The following is a 15,594-nucleotide window of genomic DNA, read 5'->3' on the forward strand; positions in this document are numbered from 1 at the left end:
CTTCCCAAGGGAATGGTGGCCAGAATTCTTGTGCAGCAGGGAAAGGATGTAATGCAGAAGAACAACCAGAGGTGCATCTCAACCCTCCCTGTGCTCCAGGTCTCTGCACTTGCTTTCCCTTCCCACTACCCCTACCTGCTCAGGCCCAGCGATGGCAGCAGCAAGACCATGAAGATGAGGAAGGTGTAACACTTGTGCATGGTCGTCCTGTTCTCTCCAGACCTGAGGGTAGAGAGGAGACTGTTAACCTTTCACGGTCACCCTGCCAGCCCCACGGTGACCCCATCACTTTCTCATCAGCAAGTGCTTCTCAGTGTCTAATCTGGATCCCACTCTGTCCACTACTGGTACCTTTCCCTCCAGTATGTCCGAGGTCTGTTTGAGTCCCAGTTCCTCCCACCTTGTCTCACAGGCCCTCCCAGCCCTTTAGAGGACTCTCTGCAATCATCTCTCTTGACCTGCAATCCTCATAGCTGGTGACATCCTCCCCACCAGTCTTTGCAACATAGAGCAGAAAACAAAGCTTACATCGCACGTCCTGTGGGGAATGTGCCTCACAAGCAGCACATTTCTAGTGCTCTGCACTTCAAATAGCTGCTATGGCTTCTGGCCATAGGGAAGGTAAGGTGATTTTCCCTTGGAAAAGTTATGACTTACACACGGGTACAAGCACATCACCTCCGCCCGCTCACCCAAGCCAAGATTTCCCTCGCTACTGGCATTTCTCACAGTGACCAGCCCCAACTCCTCCCAGCTTTCTTCTTCTCATAGACCCATGTCAAGGTCTGCTCAGGCCTGCACAACAGGTAAGGATTGGCAGAACAGCTCTCCATAGCAGATCTCAGGTCTCCAAGAGGTGCAACAAAACACCACGCTTGGAGTAGAAGACACTAGTTCAAGCAGAAGGATCCAGCCAGGAGCTTTACATCAGTGAGGAGTGTCTAGTGGTCAGGCAGCATGCTGGTATGACTAAGAACAGGCGCTGGCTGTCCTTACCTGGTCCAATGTGCTTCAAAGAAGGCAGAGTAATACACGATGGTGGGCAGCAGAGCAGAGAAGCACCACAGCAGCAGGGTGGGGAAGAACTGGGTGATGATGGGGTTCTGCAACAAGGTAGAGAAGAGACAGCATGTTACACAGTGCAGCAGCTCTTGTGCCAGCCACAGCTACAGCTGCCTTTGCTGACGCTGAGTCCCCAGCACCTCAGGGGCTACTGCACCCTGGCCAGGCTCGGTACCTCCCTCGTGGTCAGGCTGACAGGACCTGGGGTCGACTGACAATTTCTCTCCCTACCCCCTCCCCTTGCAGGGGCTGTTGTGCCTCAAGGTGGTTCCCATGCTACCCACCCTGCACCCATCTCCGAAGGCCTTACATTGAGGTACTCCACAGGCTTGGTGACATTGAATTTGTCCATAGTGGTGATGATGATAGCAGGGGTGGTCAGGAAGAAGAGGAGGATGAAGAGGACCACATTGATCACAAGGCAGCGGATCCACCAGATGAAGCCCCGGATGGAAAGGTGTTCCCTAAGGGGGGGGGGGGAAGGAGGGCATCAGGATGGCTGCATGGGAGAGAAAGGTCCGAGGTCTCATGTGCACATCACAGCCCAGACTGTGTGAACAGCACTTGGGATGCCAGCCCAAGGCTTTCCTTCTCCAAGTCAGATCAGACCTCTAGCTCAGCCAGGCTCGGCTTCAGCAAGAACAATTCATCCAGTTACTAGAGGAGCAGATGGGGAAGGAGACAGGGAGGGTGCACCCCTTTTCCCATTGGCAGGGCCCCCTGAGCCCCACAGAGCTGCTCACCAGTAGATGTTCTGTGGGTCGGGGGCGTAGCTGACGGTCCAGTTGGAAACATGGAGGGACTCGCTGCAGGATGAGGCCCTGGGCTCCCCACGGCATGCACAGCCCTGGCACTTACAAGCATTGAAATCTTTGAGGATTCTGGAGAAGAAGAGAAAGAGGGAGATCCTAACACAGGGCTGGCAGGGACAAGCTGAAGGGGATACCTTGGTGCTGGCATTCCTCCAATTTAGGGTGAGAGCTGGGACAGGTCACCTTCCTGCTAAGGACAGGACCCTTTGCACTCACATGGCTGTTATGGTCTCATTATGGAAGGTGACAAAGGCCATCCCCAGAGGCTTTTCGTTCACCTTCTCCTTCTCCCGCTTGTAGTCATCTTTGAGCTTCTCCTCCAGCTTGGTATAGTACTCGATGGCCTCCACCTGGGCAGGAAGATAGGGGTCAGAGCAGAGACCTGGGGACTCAAGCCCCTATGTGCCCTACCACCCAACACCTTCAGCTCTTCCCCCACCTCCTCACAGCCCCTGATAACACAGCAACACAGGTGGCCACAGGGCTTGGGGTTGATCATGGACGGGGTGTTCTCCTTGCTCTGCAGGTTAGTGAAGTAGATTCGCCCACGCTCAGCTTTCTTCCTGAAACAGGAAAGCAGAAGAGAAGGAAGGAAGGAAGGAAGAAAAGAAAGAGGGTGGATCAGAAAAGATCCTGTGGCACTGGACTTGAGGGGGAGCCTGCAGCATCAGCCCACCCTGCCTTCTCTCCCAAACCAGGGGTTACCTCTCCGCATCGAGGAACATCAGCCGGGCCACATCATAGCAGGGACGGGCCTCCAGGACAGTGCAGTTGGCATAGGCCTCCCTGTGGATGGGAAGTACCAGCTCATCACACCCGACACCAAAGGCTGTAATTCCTCAAGCAAACCCCATGTATCCAGGGCTTCTCTCCTGCCCTGGGCCAAGCATCATAATGCATAGCAAGACCTTGCTAGGGGCAGCAGGGGAGCCTGCAGGCTCTGTCCCTTATAGCAGAAGCAACACATGAGGCAAACGCTACATCCTCCAGGCTCTGGCACAAGAAGCCTGTCTGGACTTTCACCCTGTGGAGCAAGGCACCCCTCTGACCCCACACCCCCTCTCTGCTTTCATAGGCCAGAGGGCTTGGGGTTGGAAAGAGGCAGAAGGGTTCCCAAAGGGTACAGAGCATTTCTCTCCCCATAGTGCCTCTAAACATGGCCCTTCTAAACATGGCTCTGACAGGACCATTAAGGTCCTGAAGGAAGAAGAATTTACTTTTTTTTTTTTGTTAAAAAGGAAAATATACTTTTCTACAAGGACTGCAATTAGGGCAGAAGCAGCAGCGTAACATCCTGTAGTCACTGCTTGAGCACCTCCTGCCTGCACCCCATCTCTTAACTTGACTACATCTCAGGACATGCCCTGTCCACTACTTACCACGCTCTGCAAGAGATAGCTGGGTATACCCCAAGGCACAAAACCAAGGACACTGCACATTCAGATAAAAATTTGTGCAGAAAAAATAAGTGAGGTGCCAAAAATAAGTGTTTACCGATTTGTAATAACTTTCTGCTCTCAATGTATTATTGCCATTCCAGGTAACACTAGCACTACCCCAATAAAAACATCCCTGTTACAGAGCAGCCTTTAATTAGGGTCACAGCGAGACTCACTCAAAATGCTTTTTGATCTTCTCTGGCTCAGCATATTTTGAGATCCCATTGATGAAGAGAGTTCGTTTAACCTAGAAAGAAAGAAAAAAGGAGAGGGCAGGTAGGTATAGATGGTGTGGAAGACTGGATTGCAGCAATACCCCTCACCAAGGCCTGAGTCAGTGATGGGAAAGGGCAGCCCCAATCACTTCTAGCACCCAGGGCTCCCGATCTCCTCTTCCACTAGCTGTTGGCATCCTGCACCCTGATGTGCTGCAGATTGACAGACTAGGGGCTTACACTGCAGCTACCTGAACAGAAACACGGGGTATCCTTAAGAAATGAAGGTGGCAAAAGAAGCTGGAGCAACCCCTGAGGAAGGCATGGGGTACCCCCCACACATTCACCCAGAACAGGCCTCTCCTGTTTCCCCACGGGCAGTCAGGGCTGCTGCTCTGGAAGAGATCTGCCTTTGGCCAGGCAGAATAAAAAAAACATCCAAAACAAGACAGCCCCAAATTGCAGTGGGAAGATAGGATGCACAGCACTCTCTCCGAGGCCACCTGACTTAACAGAAGGGCATAGGACAGTGTGCCTGGGAGAACAGCCAGATCCTGCTCACCAAGTCATCCTCCTTGTAGCGCATCTTGGAGGTGTGCCGGCGCATGCTGTACACTGTCAGCAGCAGGTACAGGAAGGCGAAAGACGTGTGCAGCCACAGCAGGTTATTCCTGTCACAATGGAGACCACAAAGGTCAATGCAAGGTTGCCACCACAAGCCTGCGTATGGCTGGTCAAGCCCTGAAGGCACTGCACCAGCACAGCACCCACATGCCCTACAACCAAATTCCAGGAGCTCAGCCTGGAAATTGGAGCAGGGACAGTAGCCTCACAGTGAGAGCAGAAAACCTCCAAGGAGGTGAGGCTCTGCAGCAAGGGGACGTTTACAAAATACCCCCGAGGGCCTCAATTATCCATCCCACCCCTGCCCACACATACCCAGAATTCAGGTTAGCAATAGTTGTCCTCCCAAAGCTGTAGGCGTTGTTTTCTAGGGAGAAAGAGACAGACACAAGCACATTCAGTTATATTGAGTGGCACAGAGAACCACTGGGGTGGGCAATGGCAGGAATCTCACCTGCAGAACACCTCGAAACGCAAGCTGCCCGGGATAACCCTCTGGATGTGCCATGCTCAAAGTGGGAGAGCAGTCAGGGTTTGCCTGTGTTAGTCCTGCCCTCCACCGCTCCCCAGTGGTCTGGGACATGGTGTTGAAACCAGCTCCCCCAGCCCAGCCACAGGCTCCCTGCTCTCACCTAGCAGGTCCCCTGAGAAGTTGACAGGTAACACAATGCCCACGGAGAGCACGCCCACAGCCACCAGCAGCCCAATGATGTGCCTCTGGAAGGACAGGTAGTGTACCGCATCACCCCCACACTTGTCCCGGATCTCGTCATCCCTGCCAGGGAGAGAAAGGCCGTCAGGCAATCTTCTACATTCCCTCAAGTCTGGAGAAAAGCACAGGGTCGTGGCTGCCCTCCTGGTTTGAGCCCACACAGCACCCCTGGTCCTGCCTTACAGAGCTGTGGCCAGGCCCCAGGATAGGGACCCCAGCACCCAGCCTTGAACGAGCCTAGGCAGAAACTGGCCTGTGAAATCCTTACTGCAGCCCCACTGCCCATACCCCTGTCCTCTGCTCTCCCCAGACAGGCAGATGGACACATGGAAAACCTTCTGGTAGGCCTTGCCTCCCCCGCCGAGATACAGAATGGCTGACATGATCCCACAGTGCTCTGAAGCCAAGACTACTCCTGAGCATCATCAGGCTGGGAGTGTCTATCTGCATCCTCCAGTCCCCACTTCATAGCCATTCCTCGGATAGCAGTGCCCCTAGCAGAAGTCCCAGGGAGAGGAGCATCTCTGCAGAGCAGAGGATGGTGTTTCTGAGATAGGACTGAGGCAGGGGAGACCTGGGCTGAGTGCTCTCTTCTGTCACAGATTCAGTGTGTGACCTTAGTTTTGGTTTTAGGGCTCCTCATCTAGTCCTCTCTTTGGTTGTCCTCTCCAGAGCACACTTTGCTTGTGCTCTTCAGAGGAGGAGCTCCAGCAAGGACAGCAACTTCACACAGCTGCACTGAGCTGGGCGTCCCAACAGCCTGTACTGTCTCTCCTTCTTCCCCATGTGGGTCCCCCATGCAAGTCTTGGGGCACTTACTTTATCCTGAAGATTGCTGTCAGCCAGGAGCAGAAACCCTGTGCAGAAAGAAGACAGGAGGGTCTCACATCACTCTGTGTTCCCTTATCCCTGCTCCCTTCTTCAAAGGCTCAGGGGACCAGGCTGGTGTTCTTGCACCTCCACAGACTTGGCTCAGGGGAAAACAGACCACGAGCACCCAGACGTGCAGAGCCACAGATGGGACAAGGTGAATGGGATGACAGTGCTACTCCACTGGGCACAACACAGGCTGGAATCTGACATGTGGCTGTCCCCTACCAACAGGCAGCTCAACCTGTGGGCTCCTGGATAGCATGGAAGCTCTCCACAGCCTAGGGACACCCAGAAAATTCACCATACAGGTACTTCAGCCATCATCCTGGTCAAGAGGAGCTCTGCATGGACTGGGAAGGCAAGCTGGGCCAAGCCAGTGCTCCTCCAAGGACACCTGGGGAAGGAATATTTCCTAGGAGCTTCATCACCCATCCATCACACCCTGTTATCCTACTGAACTGTGCCTCCCCTTTAGAGAGGAAAACAGCAGCAGAGGTAGACAGCGGTTGCCAGGAGGAGCTGGCAAGTATTGTTTGTAATGCTGAGATGATAGGTTGGACAAATATCTGTTAAGCCACAGGAATGTATAGCCTACTTAATTAAGCACAGGTCTAGAAGCCACATAGTTACATAGAGCCTTAAGCTCTATACCACACTCATGCACTACAAGGTGTGGGACCTAAGGCCCTGGGGAAGAGCAAACTGTGTTTCTTCCAAAGAGCCTTGGTTCAGACAAACTGTGGGCTCCTGACCACTCAAAGGCAAGGTCTTTGACTCTTGCTGCTACTCACGTTGTCCCTCTGGTCGAAGTCCACAGAGCTGGAGACGGAGGTGAGGCGCTCATAGCGGTCATGGTTGTCGGAGTGTAGGGCGGAGGCTACGCTAAAATGACAAGCAGGAGGTGAGGGAGAAAGTTAGAAGATGCAAGGAGGCAGCCTGGTCAGGAACGAAGAGCACCCAGAAGATCAGAGGTTAATTCAGGTCAGTTTTCCCCAGGTGAGATGGAGAGAGGAGAGATCAGAGAGCAGAGGTAGCAGTAAGCAGAGTCCCCTCCTCAGACAGCACCCTAAGCCTGGCAGCCCCCACGGGGTTGGCCGTGGATGCTACTCACTCCACACCTTCTGAGAGGCACCTGTATTATGCAGCAGCCCCTGCGAGGAGAGGCTGGCAGCGGCTGCCACAGAGGAGAGATGAGGTCTGTTTAGCGCAAGGTTTAGACAGAAGAGAGGAGGTGGGAACCAGAGGATGCCACAGCCCCTCTGGCTCCGGTGCGGCCATGAGGCGGCAGCCCCGGTGCTCCGGAGAGGTGCTGGCAGCAGCTCCTGCCTCACTCGCCGTAGGGAAGAGGAAGGATGGGAGCCTGGTGGGCTGTATCCCGCTACACCAGTCCTCCCCGCCCTTAGTGCTCCAGTGCAGGGAATCCCAGGAGGAGGAGGAATGCAGCTGAGCCCCGGTGGCTGTGCTGCCTGGAGCCAGGCTCAGCCCAACCTGCTCCACAGCCTCAGCTGGGCCTCCTGCCTAGAAATCTCTCCAGGAGGAGCAGGGCAGACAGCTAGAAGTGAATGATCGCAGGCTAAAGGACAGGAAAGCGAGAGGTGAATATCCCAAACCACTTTATTCCAGGTGCAGGCAGGGACCTAGATGAAGAATCTGCAGCAGAATCAGCCAAGGCAGACAATAATCCCCCACTATGAATGGAGGCAGAGGGCAGCTGGCAAAGGAGACAAGAAAATGGTCCAGAGACCTAAATTAAATAGCATTTGCAAGATGACAACAGCAGGTCAGGACCTTGGAGGTGCAAGAAGAGATATGGTTGATCTGAAGGCTAGAAGCAAAGGCAAAATCACCCAGATGAAAACACGGTCTCCCTGTAACCAATAGAGGCTCAAGGAGGATCAGATGGACAGAACCCGGAAAAGAAGCAGCTGAGGGACAAGCGCCAGAGATGATGTGGATGACACTAGGGGAAGGAGAACAAGCAAAGACCCTCGTGACTCTGCTGAAGGAAAGAGGATGGGACACGTGGTCTCCTTCAGAGCAGAGCAGCACCTGCTGAGTCCCTAGCTGGAAGTAACAGAGAGAGGGGAAAGGAGATTAGCTGAAGGTCATGGGACTACAGGAGTGCAGATTAGACAGTGGTGTGCAGGCTTGCGACTGCACAGCCCAACACCCTGCTCTGCTGGAGGGACAAAGTGAGCTTTGACCAAGCTCAGACCTTCAGCCCTATAACATCCCAGAGGCTCTCCAGCTGGGCACAGAGTGAGGGTGAGTTTCTGCTGTCCGCAGCCCCAAGGAGAGCCCAGCATGACTACACAGTGTGCTTTCAACTCCTTGGTACTGGAAAAGCAGCGGGCAGAGCACAAGCAGCACTTGATGAAAAAAACAATTAGAGTGCCATGTTATGAGATGATCAGGCTAACTCAGCTCCATTCAGCGGGATGCGGAGATGATAATCAGGATGACCGGCAGTGCTTAGAAGACACAGAACCTTGCCAAAAATGGGAAGCTGAAGAGGGAGTTCCAATGGTACCTCCAACTAGCTGGCAGCTTTTAAAAGCAAAACACTAAAAAAAGCAAGTGGGTGGAAGCAAGGTTGCCCTAAACCATAAGATTATGGTGGGACCCTGTCTACTGCCCCAGATTTGGTGCCAGGGAGGGAGGATGGGGTCTGAGGCACGGCTAGCCTCAGGCAAAGGGAACTGGAGGCTCTGGGAGGGGAAGCCAAGCATGCTGAGGAAGGTGCTGGCTACTGTGCAAGGCAGGAGGTGGCTGTGTGGGTGACAAGCCCCACAGGGCTCTGTGATCACTGCCTTTACAGGCAGAGGTGCAGGTGGGTTACCACGATCTCCCAATGTAGACTGAGTCACCGATTAAGAGTGTCGATGGCTACCACAGCCCTGGCAAGGGGCAGGACAAGCGGACTTGCCAGTTCTCAGGCAAAGGGACACATCTGAGGAGGATGTCATCCTGCACCAAGAGCAATGCTACACATTCAAGGGCTGGAAGTGCCAGGCAGTGTACACGTGTCCTTAACCCACCATGTGCCACTGCAGCCCGGCACAGAGAACAGCTGGGATGGGAAGGTGCCACCAGCCTTGGAGAAGCACAGCCAGGATATGGTTTCCTTGCTGAGCTCCACAGGCTTTTGGAAGTTTCTGACTACCAACACCATCCCAGCTCAAGCAGCAGGTTTTTGGGGGGAGGGGGAGGTGAGGCAGCAGAGAGCTCCAGCAAGCCCAGATGAAGGAGGAGAGCAGGAAGAAGCAGCCCCCTGGAGAGAGACAAGCACTTGTGAGGATAACTGAGGTGCCCACCCCCCCACCCCCCCCGAGAAGCCTCAGAACATGACAGCTATGACAGCTCTGCTACCTCTGCCTTACTCCCCCTGCAAGGTGTTAGCAGTGACAACTTCCCAGACACACCTGAAGCAGGGCCAACCACTAGTGAAGCACTCATACATAGCAAGGGGTCCCCTCTGTGCCACGTACCACAGCTACCACCACTTCTGTTTTCACAGCTCCGATTGCTCTGCTTCTTTGGGGGCAAGGAGCAACTACAGATACAGGAGCATCCCTGTATCTTCTTAAGGCAGTAGCAGTGGTAGGTACCTGCTTTGCAAGTGATGGAGTATGAGAAGTGAGGCTGCAGCTTGCTCCCCCAGCCTCAGACATACATCAGCCTGTCTGGGGCGACCATCACAGGCTCTGTCCTGCCGTCTGATTGTATCCTCTGCAGCAGGTAGCACCCATCCAGTCAGCAAGGCACAGGGGATGCGCTTTTCTTAGGCATAAAAGCAGCAAGAAAGAAGAAAGAGCAGGGAGGGAGGGTCCATGGCAGTGCTTAAAGGGCAACACCAGGCCAAGGTGCTGGAAGATGCTCTCAGCAGTGCTGAGGCACAAAGTTTACTTCTGCAGGGGGAGAGAGAAAGGACAAAGGTGTTGCCTTGCCAGGCATGCTGCCAGCTGGGGGTAGGTGGAAAGAGACAAAGGCCAATGCTTGCCCTGGTCCTGGCAACCTCATGGGGGTAAAGGAAAAAGAGAGAAGTCTTGCAACTGCCTGCCAGATCCTCTCCATGCACCCACCTGCCGTTGTAGCTGGCATGGGAGCAGCACTTGCAGCACCCTGGCATAAGAGGAACCAGGCAAAGGAGGCTCCCCTGCGGCTGGGTGATCTGAGTGTGCTGTGGGCTCAGGCAACTGGGTTTATTTTCTCCATAAGAAGGTGGGATAGCTGGACACAGGCAGGCAGAGCAGGGTATATGACATGGCACCCTCCACCTTGGCTGGGGGAGGGAGCTCCTCGGCACTGCTGCCCTTAGGAAGCATTTAAGTGCTACTAGGGAAAAACCAGAGTGCATCCAGCTGTGGTAGTGGCTGACAAAGGTGAGGGAAAAAGAAGAGCATGAATCCACCAAGAGGCACAATTCCAAGCCCAAACTCCCAGCCACTTAAGATTAGTTCAAAAGCGAGACAGAAAACTGCAAGAGAAAAGGAGAGAGAGAGTGCGAGCAAGAAAGACAGAATAAATGAGACCCTGAAAAAACAACATACTATTCCCGCTCTTCTCGCTCCGTCTGCCAATGTCGACGCCTGGGGGCACAGAAACAGAAAGGGAGAGATTACAACCATGGGAGCAGGTGCTGGGGCTCCTCCGACGCAGGGAGCTACGCACCCGATATGGCTCCACACCATCCTGAGGAAGAGAAACCTGCTGATGGTAAGGCTTGAGAAGACCTTCCTTCCAGATCCCAGCACCGCCCCAAGACACAACACCCCAAAACCCCCACCAGCCCAGGAGCAGCGTGCTTTGCTGCCAGCAAAAGCTGGCTTCATTGGGAAGGTGGCCTGGCTCCACACCATGGGCATCCCAGGGAGCTCCTAAGGGACAGGACCAGGCAGAACAGCCTGTCAGGGCTGTCCAGCCACCATCTGAGTTCCCCTTCCAGGCAGCCAACACACTTGCATCCCACCCTCCCAAAACGCTCATCCCACCTCATGGATGGACCAAACACCAGGGGCTCCTCCCTGGGATCCTGGTCCTGGTGATACCCTTACCACAGCCATGCTGTCCCTTCTCCCCACACTTACCAGCTCTCCCTCATCAAACAGCTGACACCCCTCTGCCTTTCTGCCTACAGCCACTGCTCCCACTCCTTTGCACCCAAGAATCACCTCTGAGAAGGGCCATCCCTCTCTCCCTACTGAAGGTCAGAGTTGTCCATTCCCTGTGGCTACCAGCCGGCGCTTGGGTCCAGATAGCTTAACCCTGAGGAGCTGCTGCCCTCTCCCCATTGAGGTCTCATCCAGGTATTCCCTATTCCTCACTTTCCCCCAAGGCCCCTGCTGTTGCTGATTTCCCCGGCCAGGCAAAGAGGGGCACAGGAGCCACAGGGACATAGCTGCTTATCTAATGCTATCCAGGACTGCTTATCCAAACCAGGAGAGTTCCTGGTTCAGTGCTGGAAGAAAACAAAAATTACTCTTTCCACTGTCATACACGGAGTGCTCAAGAGCAGCTTGCTTGAACTGGTATCACCAAAGGAACTAAAGAGGTTGGAGCTCAGCCCCATCCAAGCTTTTGGGTGTGATGAGCTCATGGAGCTGATCAAGGGGAACAAGAACCTATTGCAGTCAGCCTTCAGAAGCCACACTGCCTCCAGCACACGACAAAGTGCCACAGGCACAGTGAACCGCCCCTGGAGAGAGGCAGACTACACACAGGACACCTCTTAGCTTAATCAATGAGAGTTCCTTATTCCGCACTGGAAGAAAGTAATCACTGTCCTTCCTGCTGCTAACAGCAAAAACAAGAATAGCATCTCACTGTGCTGTGGAGCTGCCATCCCCAACGGGCCTCGGCTTTTGCCAACAGACAGTGTAGCCCACGAATGCATTGGGCAGGAAGGATCCATACCCAGACTGGCTCGTCAGCACTTGGGATGCAAGCTAAACTCACAGCAGTAGTACAGCAGTACGCACAGCAGTACTGCACCTGGAAATGCAGCCTACCGCTTTCAAGTGCTCTTAACAAGAACTACATCCAGCAGAGCCACAAAGACACCTTCAGAAGCTTAACAAAGCCTTCATTGTGGCAGCCCTCACCCTTCCTGTGACCTCTTTCCCCCTCTCCTCCCTCCCTTCCATCTGCTGTTCCTCTGTAAGGGCCCCTGCACACCTCTGTCACTGTAGGGACGGTAAGTGACATGGAGCCAGGGGGAACCACTCCCTGTGTTAGGAGAAGGATGCTATAACAAAAAAAGCCAGTAAGCAGGGATTTTTCCTATTCTTGAAGCTCAGGGGATACAACTGGCGTTCTTGCCTCTCCTGCCCAGCTGCCTCCAGAACATGTGAGGGGGTTTATCCCTTCTGCCCTGCACCAAAGAAGGGTACCATTTGTGCCTTGTTTTCCTGCCCCTCTCCCATGCTTACCTGTCAGCATCAGTCACCAGGGCCAGGCGTCCGTAGTCCCAAGCAACTTTACGCAGAATTGAAAAGACGAACAACAGTGCCTGGAAGAAAGCAAAGGAGTAGCTGTGAGATTAGGCATTGTCCAGCTCCATCCTTGTCCTCTGCATGCAGAGCCACGGGAACAGGGAGGGTTGGAGGGAACAGCACACTGAGGCCATGCAACAGCACAAGTTCCCCACAGCTAAAATCAGACTATCTGGATGGTTGCGAAAGGCAGAGGTCCAGGATATAACACACAATAGCTAAGTTAACCACGGGATCAAAAGGCCCTCAGGTCCCAAGAAGGTGAGATTATGAGTGCAGCATCTGTGGTCCTGCAACTCCTAAGGAGGAACAAGTAATGCCTTTGGGTGGGTAAAGCTGCAGGAACTTGGCATCACAAGTGGGAGTTTTGGGACGCGGGATTGACCTAACCTGACCAACATCCTTATGAAAATTTGTAACACCCTTCCATGGGCTCAGTGCAGTGGTACTGGAGTTCAGTCAACAGTGGCTAAGAGACACTATCAAGACCATGAAGTCAGCCAGCAGCAAAGTCCAGGATGGCATTTGGGGCCCTCAACTCAACCACAGTCCTCCCTTCATGGCTAGTAAGGGGAGATGGAGCTGAAGCAGCAGTAGGTAGACTTACGAGAAAGCACATGAAGTCGAGGGCTAGGACAGTGGGCACCCCACCGAAGGGCAGCCCCTGCAGCACAGTGCTGCGGATGCGGGCACTGTAGCAGTAGTCCTTGGTGCTGTTGTTGCATGTGGAGGCTTTGCAGGTGGCCCCTGCTGAGCCCAGGGTGGCAATCACGTAGGGAAGCATCTCTACAGCTTCATCGTCTTCCCTGGGGAAAGAAGAGAAAGGCCTGATTAGACACAGGCCAGCTGGATGACAGTGTAGCCCTGTTGGAGTTAGGGGCCAACCTTGCCTGCTGTCTCAGACTCCTCTGTACTACAGGATTTCCCTGGGAAACAGAGTCCAGGGACAAGGTCATCTCGAGAAGCCTCCTGAGTTTGGGGGGTGCTGGAAGAGACTGGGTGCTCCAGCAGCTGTGTTGCCACCATGCGCAGTCCCAGAGCTCCTTTCCTTTTTCCCCCACTCTCACACCATTTAGCTGCACCTCCTTTTCACAGACTCCTCCTCCTCCTGAGGACAGTGTCTCAGCCCCTTCCCTCAGCAGGGAGAATGTTTAGATACAGGAAAGAATGAAAGGGTGGGGTGGTGGGGACATGAAGTCACGTCTGGATGACGGAAACAAACTGCTACGGGACAGTTGCTGCATCATGATCCCACAATTTCCTTTGCCTGGCTGCGTGCCATTAGCTTTATTAGGCTGAATCACCACCCTCTGCTCACTGTGGGCCTCAGCCCCCAGCTCCCAGGGCACCCATCAGTGGCTGGTTACACCCCCTGCTTGTTTTCTTTCCTTCCGCTGACTTGAATGCATTTAGATGCAACCACACAGAGGGCAGAGAGTAGAGCCTGAGCCTCCTATCTAGCTGATCAAATATTTTACTTATTTCAGTGCCCTCCTCAAATTGCTACAAGAACCACAGCTGGGCTCAGGTCAGCATCACTGTAGCACCACTGCTTGGACATGGAAAGATCATCCTCTTGTGCAGAGCAGCTACATGGGAAACAGAGAAGACCACACAAACTGGATAAATGCAAATTGAACGTCACCGAGATGGTCTAGAAATGACAAATCAACAGCAGAAACACAAACTGCTTTGTGGAACAGGGGAGAGAAAACCCCATCAGTTGCAGAAGGAAGCAGTGATAACAGACAGGAAGATCTACCCAGGCTGCCTATCCCTGAACCACCCCCTCTTATCCAGCACCCACCAGCCACCCCAAATCCTTCACTACCACCACGTACCAAGCAGAAAGGCTGGCTGGCACAGTGTCACTGCTGGGCAGTGCTCAGGATCTGCTTACCCAAGTCCAGACATTCCCTCCTGGTGGGCTGGGCAAAAGAGCCATCACTTGCCCAAAGCATGAGAAAGCCACCACCACTGCCCTCTGCTGGTTTCAGCCTCTTGTCCCAGAGAGGCCCCCTGCCACCAGCTCTGCCCTGCTAGCTCCATGTTGGATGGTAACATTAGCAGAGAGGGTGGACAGCTCTTCCCTCCAGCTCACTGATACATCCTGGCAATCTCCTGCCTGGCTGCAGAGATTTATCAGCATCGCAGCACAACACTGGCTGGATAATGACCACCAAACCATGTGCTGCGGTGTCCTAGAGAGCTCGGCTTTAAAGCGATCCCTCCCAGTTCAGCTGGGACAGATGCACAGCTGCAAACCAGCTGAAGCACCAATGACAAAGGGCACTTCGATGAGCAAAAGCCTGGCTGGGTACAGGCATTGAGGGGGTCTCAACCAAATTGGAAAGGCCACCAAGCAGCCATGAGCAGAAAAAGGGAGTGGAAAAGCAGGAGAAGAAAATCAAGCCACAAGATCACAGCTGGGGACCAACTTGGAAGCCAGGCAGGATAATTCACCCTGGTTGAATTAATGAGAGACTCAAAAGCTCCAGGGGAGGGATGGGAAGAAATGATGGGATGAGACTCACCAAAGGGAAGTCACGCGCTTTGGAGTGGGAACAGTTACACCCCTGTTTTTACCTCTGAAGTGTCAGTCTAGATAGACTCATTGCAAAGAGAAATACCTTTCACTCCTCTTCTTGGGAATCTTGTAAGCGTTTAGGTTGTAAATGGTATCTTGCAACAACGAGTTTCAGATATTGAGTAAAATACTACAATCTCACTGCAATTCCACAGCCTTCATTTCTACTCATATAGTGAGAAAATGCAAAGAATAAAAGCCTTTGCTTTTTCTAGACCTACTAAGCTCACTGCTATTAAGTGCTCTCTCCTTCCCATGACATGAGGTGTTTTCCAGCCCTAACTGCTCTCACCACACACTCCCAATATACTCCGCTCTTTTGACCTTACAGAAAGGCGACCAGAATCACATACAATATCCTGGGTAGGGAAACGACCTTGATGGCCAGCACAGTATCCTGATGCTCTCAGCATCTCTCCTTACGCTGCTCCTCATGCAGCTGAACATGATTTATTTCTCTGATGGCATCTTTGCCTATTGAGGACAAACATCTCTGTAACTGGCCCACAATGCTGCTGCTCTGAGTAGCCACAGTAATTTAGAAGCCAGCCATGTCCCTGAACAAATCATTCCTTCCAAAACACCTGGCTGCACGCTTCTTAGTACCCACTTTCTCCTCACTCACACCACTTCGCTTCACATGGTGTCACTTTGCAGTTGCTTCATCTTGACAAACCTGAACGACTCCAGGGTATTGGTACCTTGCTGCACATTATCTTTTCTGGGTCATTAATAGTGAAGGACCTCATCCCTCTGCTCTTGTCATGCTCAGATTGCTT

The 15,594-nt window shown here is 53.3% G+C and overlaps 1 protein-coding gene across 1 annotated transcript in view; it reads right to left on the minus strand.

Annotated features, from left to right (window-relative positions):
- The window catches only part of TMEM63B (transmembrane protein 63B), a 49,838-nt gene that overhangs the window by 7,094 nt on the left and 27,150 nt on the right, over positions 1-15,594 (minus strand). Inside the window, exons 2-16 of the mRNA XM_082480513.1 lie at positions 12,836-13,034; positions 12,166-12,245; positions 6,529-6,619; positions 5,684-5,721; positions 4,785-4,927; positions 4,468-4,519; positions 4,091-4,199; positions 3,490-3,560; positions 2,580-2,660; positions 2,314-2,437; positions 2,091-2,224; positions 1,806-1,943; positions 1,373-1,526; positions 997-1,103; positions 136-222 (exon numbers count right to left, since the gene is read on the minus strand). Of these exons, the coding sequence (XP_082336639.1) occupies positions 136-222; positions 997-1,103; positions 1,373-1,526; positions 1,806-1,943; positions 2,091-2,224; positions 2,314-2,437; positions 2,580-2,660; positions 3,490-3,560; positions 4,091-4,199; positions 4,468-4,519; positions 4,785-4,927; positions 5,684-5,721; positions 6,529-6,619; positions 12,166-12,245; positions 12,836-13,012 (1,586 nt within the window). The 5' untranslated portion in view covers positions 13,013-13,034. The remainder of the gene's footprint in view (positions 1-135; positions 223-996; positions 1,104-1,372; positions 1,527-1,805; positions 1,944-2,090; positions 2,225-2,313; positions 2,438-2,579; positions 2,661-3,489; positions 3,561-4,090; positions 4,200-4,467; positions 4,520-4,784; positions 4,928-5,683; positions 5,722-6,528; positions 6,620-12,165; positions 12,246-12,835; positions 13,035-15,594) is intronic.

The sequence above is a fragment of the Vanellus vanellus genome (genome assembly GCF_965231255.1).
Source record: "Vanellus vanellus genome assembly, chromosome: 3".
Taxonomy (NCBI): Eukaryota; Metazoa; Chordata; class Aves; order Charadriiformes; family Charadriidae; genus Vanellus; species Vanellus vanellus.